Consider the following 12,214-nt stretch of genomic DNA (forward strand, 5'->3'; position numbering starts at 1 on the left):
TGGTTTCTGCAGGATTAAAGGTCCTGATCCCCCAAATAGGTGTATTCTTACCAGGGGATAGCAAAGATCCGATGGAACCATAAGCTACAGCTGCCACTCATACCCTTTGGGATCTATGTGGCCAGAAACCAGCAGGCAAGAAGAGGAATCACCATCTTGTCGGGGTAATTAATTCTGATCAGCAGGAGGTGGCAGAGATGCTTTTACATGATGGGAGCAGGGAGGAATGTGTATGGAACCCAGGTCACCTACTGGGTGCCTCTTGGTAGCTATCACCTATTGTGCAGCAAATGTATTGATACAGTAGGCCATATGCAGGTAAAGTTACCCAGAGTTCAGACCTTTCAAAAGTGATGCTCTGGGAAACACCACATGAGCCACTGAGGGCAGCAGAAAATGAGGGATGTTAGAACAGATGATGAAGATGGGAGGGATGAGTGTCAGTTGTGTCTGTGGAACCACTTATAGCCATGAAAGCTACAGTTCATCCCTCCAACCCCCCTTGTGTAAGTTTCCCCTCAGGAAAAGAGGCCCACCAGAGCCCTGAAGAAACTGCTCCCCAAATGTACTATTTAGTGGATCCCTCTGCATGCCTCTCTGCGTCAGATAGGAGATGTGTCAATCAGATCCTCCTTGAAGAAAAGACTCATTCCTCAGCTTCAAGGGGTATGGTGGGCTGACAGTCCCCAGCTGTTTGTTACTTCAGAGTCAGCTTCAGATTTTCATCCTATGCTTTTCTCAGGGTGGTCTCCAGTTAGTCACTAAGTAAGGCCTAACAATGTCTATTAAATGGGAGAACTTCTTTAAGAACCAATTATTACACCAGAGAAATATAAATTAAAACAATGAAACAATGATACATCACTTCGCACCCACCAAAATGGCTCTCGTCAATAAATGAACAAACAGCAAGTGTTGGCTAAGATGTGGAGATAAGAGAACTCTTGTGCACTGTTGGTGAAAATGTAGAATGGTACAGCCACTATTGAAAACAGTGTGAAAATTCTTCAAAAAATTTTAAATGGAACTGCCTTATAACCAACGATTCTACTTCTGGGTATGTATCCAAAGGAACCCAAAACATTAATTTGAAAGAACATATGTATCCCTATGTTCATTTCAGCATTATTTATAATAGCTGATTACCCATCAGTGGACAAGTGCAGCCTTAGCTGAGTAACTCAGTTGGTTAGAGTGTTATCCCAATACACCAAGGTTGTAGGTTCGATCCCTGGTCAGGGCACAAGAATCAACCAATGAATGTATATATAAGTAGAACAACAAATCAATGTTTCTTTCTCTCTCTCTCCCTATCCTGTCCCACCCCTCCTGCCACCTCTTCTCTCTCAAATCAATAAATTAAGAAAAAAACAAACAAGTGGATTAAAAAGTAGCATTACAAATATATACAAGGGAATATTACTCAGCCACATAAAAGAAAGAAGTCTTACCATTTGTGACAGTGTGGATGAATCTAGAGGGTATTACTGGTATGCTAATACCCTCTATGCTAAGTGAAATAAGTCAGTCAGAGAAAGACCAATACCACATAATTTCATTTACAATGGAATCTAAAATAAATGAACAAATAAAATTAAAACAAATTCATAGATAGAGAACAGACTGATGGTTGCCAGAGGGGAGGGCAATGGGGGACTGGGTGAAAAATGTGAAGGGATTAGGAAGTACAAATTGGCAGTGACAAAAAATAGTCATGGGGATGTAAAGTACAGCATAGGGAATATGGTCAATAATATTATACTATGTATGGTACCAGGTAAGTACTGGAAATATTTGGGAAAACACTTTGTAAAGTATATGACTATCCAATCACTAACTGTACACCTGGAACTAATACAAAGTAATATTGAATGTAAACTGTAATTGAAAAATAAAATTTAAAAAAGAAACAATTTTTGCTTTGGATCTCCAATCCTGCTTCAGTCCTTTTTCTTTCACAGGTGTTAAACCACCCCCACCACCTTCCAATAAATTTTGGCATTCCTGACTTCTTTTCAGTCTCTGCTTCTGAGAAAATCTAAAGAGAACAGTTGTCCATCAGGGCTCTGAAGTCAAGTTGTTCCCTGTTCCCAATCCTGGGATGTCTGCCCTAATTAATCAGAACTATTTTCTCATATATAAAATTAAAGACATTTCTTTCATGCATACTTTATAAGATTATTATAAAAATAGAATGAATATTTGGAGGAAAATGCCATATAATTTGAAAATCGTTATGTGAACTATTACAGTTTTTATTAAAACTTCTAAAGATTTAAAGTATTTCCCAGATTACCTAACAATTCACAATAGTTTAAAAAAATTCAAACAGATAATTGTTTTCAAGCCCTTTCAAAGTTAGTATGGTTATATGGTTTTTCTGTAGCTTTACTTATTCCCAGGGAGTAATTTATACACTCAGACATCTTGTTTGACCATCAGATACAGACCTAAATAAAGAATTGTGGAGTACAACAGTAGCCTGCCATGGGAATTTTGGTTTGTTTCTTTTCATTTCTAGAGTAACAAGAACAATTGAAACAACCCTTTTGAGAAAATGCAGTGACCAGAGCATTGGGGGGAAAATATTTAACACCAGTGTGTCTGCCAACCAATTTCCTTTAGCACTACTGTGATAAGACATAATTTTATGTCTGTGGATAAATACTGCAACACATTTAAATGAAAAATAGTTCCTATACCCTTTTATTATTCACTCTTATTCACCTATCTGCAATGTATGTATTACAAGAGGGTACCTCATGATCCTGTCACCTCCCCGACCCCGCCAGCAGCCATTTCCTCCTCCTTAATGTCATCATCACTTTGTTTTTGTCCCTGAGGTGCTGCACTGTGCCTGGAAGTAGTGCAATACCAATCATGGCGTGGACAAAGTAAGCTCCTAGACCACCTCTCGGCTCTAAAAATCCATTTAATATGCTGTCCTCAATAGAGGACGTATCAGATGTTAAACTGATAAAAACATATCTCTACATTCAATCTTAGCCAAAAGGCCAAACATCATCACTTTTTATAAAAAATCAAACAAACAACTTTTAGTACTTTTCAGCAGAAATTTTTTTCTATAGTGTGCTATTGTTTGCTTAAATGGTGATACAGATTTCTGAAGAGTTTTCTCTCCTCCTACCTTTTGAAAGGTGTATCTCTGATTTGTGTTTGAGAGTTGACACAGGTTCAGTTACAAGCTCTGAAAATGTGTGGTTCCCTATAAAGAACTGCAAAAAGGTTTAAAAACCAGTCCCGTTCCCTTTTTGGTCATCCTGCCCAATGTGTCCTTCCCTTTTTTTTTTTTTTTGTCAAAGCCAATCTATAGATCTAAAATGTCCTGCTAAGCAACAGGGCTAAAACTTTTGGCTGTTTATTCAGAGATCAGGACAACACTGAAGTAAAAGTAAGTATAGCTGACAATGCACAGTTATTTCAAATGGTTTTGCATACATTTTAGAAACATGTAAAAAGTAAAATAAAGAATTCTTATTGTACTTTACTGTAGATGAAGAATACCTGCAATATGAATTGGAAACTAATGGGACAAAAATGCCAATGACATAGGCTGGACTATAAGATCCACCAGCCAGTTGTAAGAATGTGTTTCAGCACAGTTCAGTACAAATAACAAAATTCTTCAGGTTTACATGAATTTTTTTGCATGTGTTATTTTGGGAACTCTGATAATTGAATACAACTTCAAAAGGGCTCAAGACAGTGAGATTCACACAACTAGACAAAAATGAAACCTGAAGCAATAAAACACCGATTAACTTAAAACATTCATACTTTAGGACATGACTGAAATTCCTTTTAACTTTATTTTGTCTTGGGGTTTTGTTGGGTTGTCAACAGACATTATCCTTTCATATATTAAATTGTGTCTCAAGAGTGTTAAGGTAGAATCCAACAGTATGGGGGAACCGAAACAGTTTAGTACATGGTTTGCATAATGTTCAGGGTATTATGGTATTTCTTTCCGAATATAGGATTTATCAATCCCGACTACCCCCGCTCCCCTCAAGGGGGGAAATGGAGGCGAACTTACAATTGAGGGCCCCTATGAATGACTGGAGTGTGACAAGCCTGAGTTCCTCAGCCTTCGTTCTTTTTTCGCCCGGGGTTCGGGGCCCGAGGCCCGCGGCCCGCAAGGCACACCTGTCGCTCTCACCCCCTAAGATTCGGCAACCTGTGAGTCTCCAGCTCTAGCCTGTGGGAGGAAAACGCAGCTCAGCGGAAGGGAAAAGACCGGAGCGCGGTTGCTCCTGGGAGGAGCAAGCGCCTAAGGGGCGGAGCTGGGCGCGCTCGTGGGCGGGGTGTGCGCGCTGCCGCTGTCGCGTCACCAGCGTGAGGCACGTGCCGGTGTTTACGTCCCTCCTGGAGCCGCCGACGTCAGCAACAGAATGGTAACATTGTGCCGTTACTGAGGTTTGGAGTTTAGGAGACGCGTCAATCAGTCTGGCGGCCCCTGGGCGGTCGGGAACAGGAGGAGGGCTATCGGCCTGGGCGACTGGCAGAGACTCATACACATCTGGCCCTAACCGCTCACCGGCCTGCTCGGCCCCACGGGACCCACGCCTTACCTCCAGAGCGCCATAGACGCAGCACCACGGCCTCTCACGCGGGGCAGCCGGGGCGGGCTCGGGGCGCTGCCACAGCGCTGGGCTTGTAAACAGATCTGGCTGCACGTGACCATGTGAACTACCTGCTCTAGGGAAGCGTATTGTCTGTCTTTCCCGCGAGCTGCTCCACAAAGGAGTGCGGTGGGTCCGAGTGCGCAGGGACAGGCAAGCAAGCGAGGAGAGCCGGCTGGGACGCTAAGATGGCTGAAGGCGTCCGGCGAGGGTGAGCGGGGGGCGCGGCGCAGCCAGCCGGTGAGTCCTCAAGCGGGCAGGACGAGCGTCGCCTCTCCGGCGGCCTGGCGTTGGAGCCACCATGTCGTTCGCGCTGGAGGAGACGCTGGAGTCGGACTGGGTCGCCGTGCGGCCCCATGTGTTCGATGAGCGCGAGAAGCACAAGTTCGTGTTTATTGTGGCCTGGAACGAGATTGAGGGCAAGTTTGCCATAACCTGCCACAACCGGACGGCCCAGAGGCAGAGGAGCGGCTCCCGGGAGCAGGCGGGAGCACGAGGGGGCGCGGAGACCGGCGCAGCAGCATCCGAAGGGACTCGGGGGCTGGGCAGCCCCGCGGGCAAGGGGCGGCCGGAGGCCACCGGTTCTACTACTCTGGGGAGAAGCCCAGGGCCACGGAGGAGCCCAGCCTGGGCAGAGGGAGGTTCTCCCCGGAGCGCGCGCAATGTTCGGGGGGAATCACTGTTGCGGAGCTCAGCCGGCAAAGGAGCAGAGAGCTCTCTCAGGAGCCCAGTGCGGGCCAAGTCCAGCCCTGTCCGGAAGGGATCTGAAGGCAGAGATGTGGCGGGCATCTCCGCAGCGTCAACCCCGGCGGCGCCCAGGGAGGCCCGGGTGTCCTCTGTGCGGGTAGTGAGTGCCTGTGGGGCAGTTTCTGAGGAGATCGAGGTCCTGGAAATGGTGAGGGAGGACGAAGCAGCTCCGGTCTCCCAGTTGCTTCCCGACACGGAGCTACAGCCACCCGTGGGTGAACTGGAGTCCACGGCCGAAGAGTGCAGTTGGGCCGGGCTCTTTTCCTTCCAGGATCTACGCGCTGTGCACCAGCAGCTGTGCTCGGTGAACTCGCAGCTGGAGCCTTGCCTGCCCGTCTTTCCCGAGGAGCCCTCGGGCATGTGGACCGTGCTGTTTGGGGGGGCCCCTGAGATGACTGAACAGGAGATTGATACTCTTTGTTACCAGCTCCAGGTCTACCTCGGTCATGGCCTGGACACCTGCGGTTGGAAGATCCTCTCCCAGGTACTTTTCACTGAGACCGATGACCCCGAGGAGTATTACGAAAGCCTTAGCGAGCTGCGGCAGAAGGGCTATGAAGAAGTGCTTCAGCGAGCTAGGAAGCGCATCCAGGAGGTAAGTTTTGTCAGTGACATCTTTTCGTTATTCAGTACCAAAGGCTAGAGTCTTGGTTTAGCCTGTGCACATTTGCGACACTCATTTTTCTAGACCAGGGAAAAGAAAAGACGATGGGTGCCTGTGAGTTACCTCCCTCTTCATTCCTTTCATTCACTGGTAGGAAAACTGGCTTTCCTTAATTGGTCCTCTGAAGGACCTTTGGTAAGTCTTTGGATTTCCTCTTTCATTAATTACATAGGTTTTATGTAATAAGTGCTCTGTTTACATACTGTCACTAAGATTAAAGCCACTTTGGAAAAAAAGATGGCTCGTAAAGGTAAGCTAAAGGAGCGTTTCTCTTTGCCCCTAAAGCTCTTTCTAGCAGTAACTGTCCAGGTATTAACTTTGGTGTCATTTCTTCGTGTCTTGCTCATTTACTCAAGATAGTTTGTCTTACGGAGTAGAGTTGTCCGTCTTTACCTCCAAATATAGTTTGGCAACTTGGGCAAGTTTTAAATACTTTGTTGTCCAAATAAGTGGCCTGTCCAAATGAAAAAGTACCAACTGACAGTTGGATAGAAATGTATTTTTAAAGGTTTTATACACATTTTATGAATATCAAATCTCTACAGATGGTTCGTGTTTCACTCTTGTTTTAGTGAGGAAAAAATGCTTTGGGCAGGAATGTTTAGTATACTTTCTACTTAAAAGCAGTGCAGTGTAGTACAATATGGGGGAAAGGTTGGAATGACTATACAAAAGGAGCTCTACAATGTGTAAAATTTGAGGTCATGCCTACTTAACAGCTTTGAAAGAACTTCACTGAAACAGTATTTTCAGATATACTCAGTTTCCTCTAATGAACAGTAAAACATACTTTTTCAGAGCAGTTTATTATTTTTAGTATTAGTACCAGTCCAGGTTGGACTTAGGGTGGGAAAATTCTCCTTTTTATGGTGTTTATATTCCCGACATTGTGTTGTCATCTGTTAACTTCGCCTTTATTTATATAATACTTGAATCCTGCTATTAAGGTTACGAAGCTGGAGCCTTTTGGTTTCTTAGACATATAGTTTTTCTTGCTAGATTTGAGGATTAGGAAGTGAACCCTTTCTCACTTATTCCACAAGTGCTCTCCTAAAACTTCCTGAATCCAGGTTTTCAACTCCTTCCTATTAGTTTATTTTATGTTAAACATCACCCACCTATATATATGATCCTGGAGATTAAGAATGTTTTTATTTTCTTTTGGATCATCTCCTTTCCAGAGTCTGTGTTCTATCTTAGATTGTTTTTGGAAGGAATTGACAGAAATCTTAAATGGCCACATATATTTGCTGTGGAGTTTTGCTGATATTGATCTGTATTTCATTGAACTTGGAAGGACAAAGTTAGTACTTCTTTCTTTTACTCCATTTACAGATACATATTATATTGTTTTTTGAAACTTTGTATTTTTTAATTCCTAAGTCATGTAGGCAGGTATGTCTGGTTTTAATTTTTTGATACTCAGGAAAAAGTATTTTGTATGGATTTTTTAATTCAAATTGGGTTAAAAATTAGGGCTGCCAACAATATAGTTAACTAACAATTTTCTAGAATTTGTGTCATTTTTCTATTATTGATTTTATTGAGTTTAGGAATTACATCTAACTGAATGATTTTGTATTTCCAATTCTCAAGTTGACTTATGAAGTTAGCTATGGTTTTTTTCAAGCTAGATGTATTTGGTAAATCAAGCACATTCTTAAGTCTATGATGCTTTAAAAAATTAAGTCAAGTCATGTTTTTCCTTTAATTTCAGTGAATCTATTTTCTGGTCCCTTTTCCTATAGAGTTTCTTTTAAAGGCTTCAGCTTAAAGACCACACCTGTTTTTGTTCAGAATGGTCACTCAGTTCTTTAGATAAGTTTTGCATTTTTTTTTTTAATAGAACAGACTGCAAATAGAACGTAAACTTCTCAGGCATGGCCTTGACAATATCTTGAAATTCTCTTCTCTGCCACCCCCTGGTTCAGGGCCACAGGTTTTGTGAGCACTCTTAATATTAGCAGACAAAGGGTCCAGTTTGTTTTTAGTATTGCAAGAATTTAAAGGGTTTGGAAAAAGTGGCCTTTTAATGTAAAGTTGTGGGTAAATAAGTTTTTATAAAATGATAAATGTAAACTACTCAAGGGACCATGCTATTGAAAAACTAGGAGAAGAATCTCTTAAAACTGTAAATGACTTCCTAAATAAGGAGTTTTTTTATGTGGAGTTGGTGAATTCCCTATAAATTAAGAGGAGGTAAACATGAACTTTAATGAGCAAGTAAAGTTTTATATGCATAGGGATATTTGCATTTTTTTGGATAGAAGGACTTTTATCAAACTCTTAAAGGTATTGTTTTCAAAAAGAGCTTTAAAACCACAATTGTAAATTATGTGCTTTGTAAATTAGCACCCTGGCTGGTGTGCTTTATAAACCTTATTGGAGTTTAATTTTTGGAATATACTTATGATTAAATATGGATTATAGGAAGTATTCCTATATCCTTATCTTAAGGAATGTTGGAGAATTAAACCTTAAGTTTTCTGCTAAAAGATTTGTTAATTCACAGATATGGTCATCTGACTGTAAATAATAGTTTGTAAGGAGCTACAACTTACACAATACTGAGAAATTATTTTTAGATTACATAAGAATAATATACTACTTACTTAGGGCCTCAATCTTGAGTGTAAATGAAGTGTGAAATTTATTACAGTTTAGGTTTGTTTTGGACTTTTAAAAGGGTTTGCTGTAAGTAGTGCTATTTATATAGCAGGCACTCAATCCCTGAATGAATCAGATGCTAGCAAGGCATCTTGGAATGGTTTCAGCAGTGTTCTTGGTTGTTGGTCAGAGCTGATGATTGTACAATAGTGTGTGTGTATGGGTGGCCCTACTGTGGCTTACCTTTGATGAATTAAGTTTTGTAAATAATGGTTTCTGTATAAGGACAACTATTCTTGAAATTTTTAGTTATGGTCCTTTAATAAACCTTAGTCACTGTGATTGTAGGCTTGATTAAGATCTGAAATCAGTGCTCACTTTGGAATTTATTATGTTTGTAAAACTGTCCTCAATTCTAACTTCTTTCCAGTTGAAACCACTGTTTGAGAATAGTGTGTATTTTCAAAAGTAGCCATCTACAAAAAGCACACAGAAACTAGAGCCTGCCTAGAGTTTGGAGTCCAGAAGACTTGGATTTGAATACAGGCTTCATCACTTCTTTGACCTGCTTGCTTATTTAAGCTCTTTAAATCCGAGAAATTGGGAAAATGCTTAAAGGATATTTTAACATTTAATGAAGACAGTATGAAAAAGTGCTTAACAAAGTGGCACTTATAAAGGAGATTTCCAAGGAGTGTTAATGATCTCTTCTGTCATGTAATAAGGATTCTCCAGCATTTTCAACTCAATACACTTTTCAGGGGATGTATTGGGTTGGTCAAAAAGTTTATTTAGTTTTTCACCTACATTGGCTCTAGTAGTGCTTAGTTGACTAACCTCATTCGAAACAATTTTGTTAGATTGTTTTGGGACAGCTGTTATATAAAAACTTACCAAAACCAGTGATTTTTTTGTGCAGGCATTTTAATGTTGAAAATGGAAGAAGGTATGCAACATTTTCTGCCTATTATGCTTTATTATTTCAAGGTAAAAACGCAGCTAAAAGGAAAAAAAAAATTTGTGCAGTGTATGTAGAAAGTGCTGTAAGTGATCAAATGTGTTGAAAGTGGTTCGTGAAGTTTCTTGATACTATTGACATTTTGGCCAAATAATTCTTTGCTGTGGGACTGTCTTAGGCATTGGAAGATGTTTAGCAGCACCCCTGGCCTCTACCCACTAGAAGCCAATAATAGTGGGAGACAGCTGACATACTCAAAATATCCAAATCAATAAGTCAGTGACTTACTGACAAATGTGAAAATGACAAATGTGTCTTTTATTTTACAGAAAAAACCATAACAGACATTTTGGCCAACTCAGTAACTAATTTATTGGTTACTTAGGTATTGGGCCCTTCATGTTTCCTATCTTCTTCCTTCCTTCCTATTGTCTTTTGAGCTAAGTGGTGTTTTTGTTGTTGTTTTTACTATTTTGCTGAAGTAGGAGTTGAAACTTTAAGGTGTTACACAGATTTGGTCAACATTAAACAGTTAAGGAGTGACAAAACTCAAGATTCAAACCGAGATTTGTCTTAATCCAGATGTGCACCTTTTCTGCCAAGCGTGGTTTCTGTGAAGATATTAGAAGGGATGTCAGTCTCCACTCCTGAGAATAGAGTAATGCCAGTATTTAAAGTTTTTAATAAGTTGAATAATGACTTTTAAATTAAGTTTTCATTTGATTTATTTCAAATTAATTATGATAGGCATGGTGTGGGGCAGAGGCTGCATGTTGTATTTTATTTTATTTTATTTCTTAAGTATATTTTATTGATTATGCTATTATAGTTGTCCCATTCTTTTCTTCCCTTTATTCCCTTCCACCCTGTACCCCCCCCCCATCATTCCCTCATTTTAGTTCATGTCCATGGGTCATATATATAAGTTCTTTGGCTTCTCCAATTCCCATACTGTTCTTAAACTCTCCCTTTCTATTTTGTACTCACAAATTATGCTTCTTGTTTCCTGTACCTTTTCCCTCCTTCTCCCCATCCCCCTCCCTGCTGGTAACCTTCCACATGATCTCTATTTCTGTGAATCTGTTCCTGTTCAAGTTGTTCACTTAGTTCATTTTAGTTTTTGTTTTTTTAGGTTGGTTTGTTGATAGCTGTGAGTTTGTTGTCATTTTACTGTTTGTATTTTTTATCTTTTTCGTAGATAAGTTCCTTTAATATTTCATATAATAAGGGCTTGGTAATAATGAACTCCTTGAACTTGACCTTATCTGGGAAGCACTTTATCTGCCCTTCCATTCTAAAGGATAGCTTTGTTGGATAGAGTTATCTTGGAGTGGGTCTTTGCCTTTTGTGACTTGGAATACTTCTTTCCAGCCCCTCCTTGCCTGCAAGGTTTCTTTGGAGAACTCAGCTGATAGTTTTATGGGAATTTCTTTGTAGGCAACTGTCTCCTTTTCTCTTGATGCTTTTAAAGAGCTTTTCTCCTTATCTCTCATCTTGGGTAACATAATTAGGATGTACCTTGATGTGTGCTTCCTTGGGTCTAGCTTTGGGATTCTCTGAGCTTCCTGGACTTCCTGGAAGTCTACTATATTTTTTGGACTATAAGACCCCCTGCCCTGCTCAATTTGGGAGGAAGGGGTGTGTGTTTTACAGTTTGAATGTAGCTTGGCTGGCTTGCTGTGGGTGGGGTGGGGGTGGAGCAAGGTCACAGGTTATTAAATATTTTACCACATTTTTTGCTTCAAAATTTTTTTTTGTATTTTCCTCCTCTAAAACCTAGGTGAGTCTTATGGTCTGGTACATCTTATGGTCCTAAAATATGGTATTTCTTTTGCTAGATTAGGGAAGTTCTCCTTCATTATGTTTTCAAATATGTTTTTAATTTCTTGCCGTTGCTCTTCTCCTTCTGGCACCCGTATGATTTGGATGTTGAAAGGTTTAAAGTTATCCCAGAGGTTTCTAAGCCTCTCCTGATATTTTGAATTCTTGTTTCTTTTTTTGTTTGTGTTTTTTTTAACTTTATTTATTTTTATTGATTATGCCATTACATTTGCCCTATTCCCCCCCTCCACCCTGCACATCCCTTCCCCACCATTCCCCCCCTTTAGTTCATGAACACATGTCTCAAGTTCTTTAGATTCTCTATTTCCCCTACTATTCTTACCTTCCCCCTATCTATTTTCTATCTACTGTCTATGCTACTTATTTTCTGTACCTTCTCCCCCCTTCTCCTCCTCCCACTCCCCTGTTGCTAACCCTCCATGTGATCTTCATTTCTATGGTCCACTCCTGATCTAGCTGTCCTCTTAATTTGCTTTTGTTTTAGGTGTGGTTCTTAATAACTGTGAGTTTGCTGTCCTTTCATTGTTCATCTTTTTTATCTTCTTTTTCTTAGATAAGTCTCTTTAACATTTCATATAATAAGGGCTTGGTGATGATGAACTCCTTGAATTTGACCTTATCTGAGAAGCACTTTATCTGTCCTTCCATTCTAAATGAAAGCTTTGCTGGATAGAGCAATCTTGGTTGTAGGTCTTTGGATTTCATGACTTGAAATACTTCTTTGCAGCCCCTTTTTGCCTGTAAGGTCTCTTT

General features: G+C 40.6%; 1 protein-coding gene and 1 non-coding gene across 3 annotated transcripts in view; one reads left to right on the plus strand and one right to left on the minus strand.

Annotated features, from left to right (window-relative positions):
- Positions 1 to 2,841: 2,841 nt before the first annotated feature.
- On the minus strand, positions 2,842 to 3,025 carry LOC119038320 (U2 spliceosomal RNA). The gene has a single exon (XR_005080397.2). It is a non-coding gene; the product is annotated as a U2 spliceosomal RNA (small nuclear RNA).
- Positions 3,026 to 4,379: 1,354 nt separating this feature from the next.
- Positions 4,380 to 12,214, plus strand: part of JMY (junction mediating and regulatory protein, p53 cofactor) — a 97,590-nt gene continuing 89,755 nt past the window's right edge. For both annotated transcript variants that reach the window (XM_053664442.1, XM_037130775.2), the window contains exon 1: positions 4,380 to 5,985. In XM_053664442.1, the coding sequence (XP_053520417.1) occupies positions 4,945 to 5,985 (1,041 nt within the window). In that variant the 5' untranslated portion in view covers positions 4,380 to 4,944. The remainder of the gene's footprint in view (positions 5,986 to 12,214) is intronic.

Source organism: Artibeus jamaicensis, unplaced genomic scaffold, assembly GCF_021234435.1.
Source record: "Artibeus jamaicensis isolate MK-2021 breed Jamaican fruit bat unplaced genomic scaffold, CSHL_Jam_final contig_373, whole genome shotgun sequence".
In the NCBI taxonomy this organism is placed as follows: domain Eukaryota; kingdom Metazoa; phylum Chordata; class Mammalia; order Chiroptera; family Phyllostomidae; genus Artibeus; species Artibeus jamaicensis.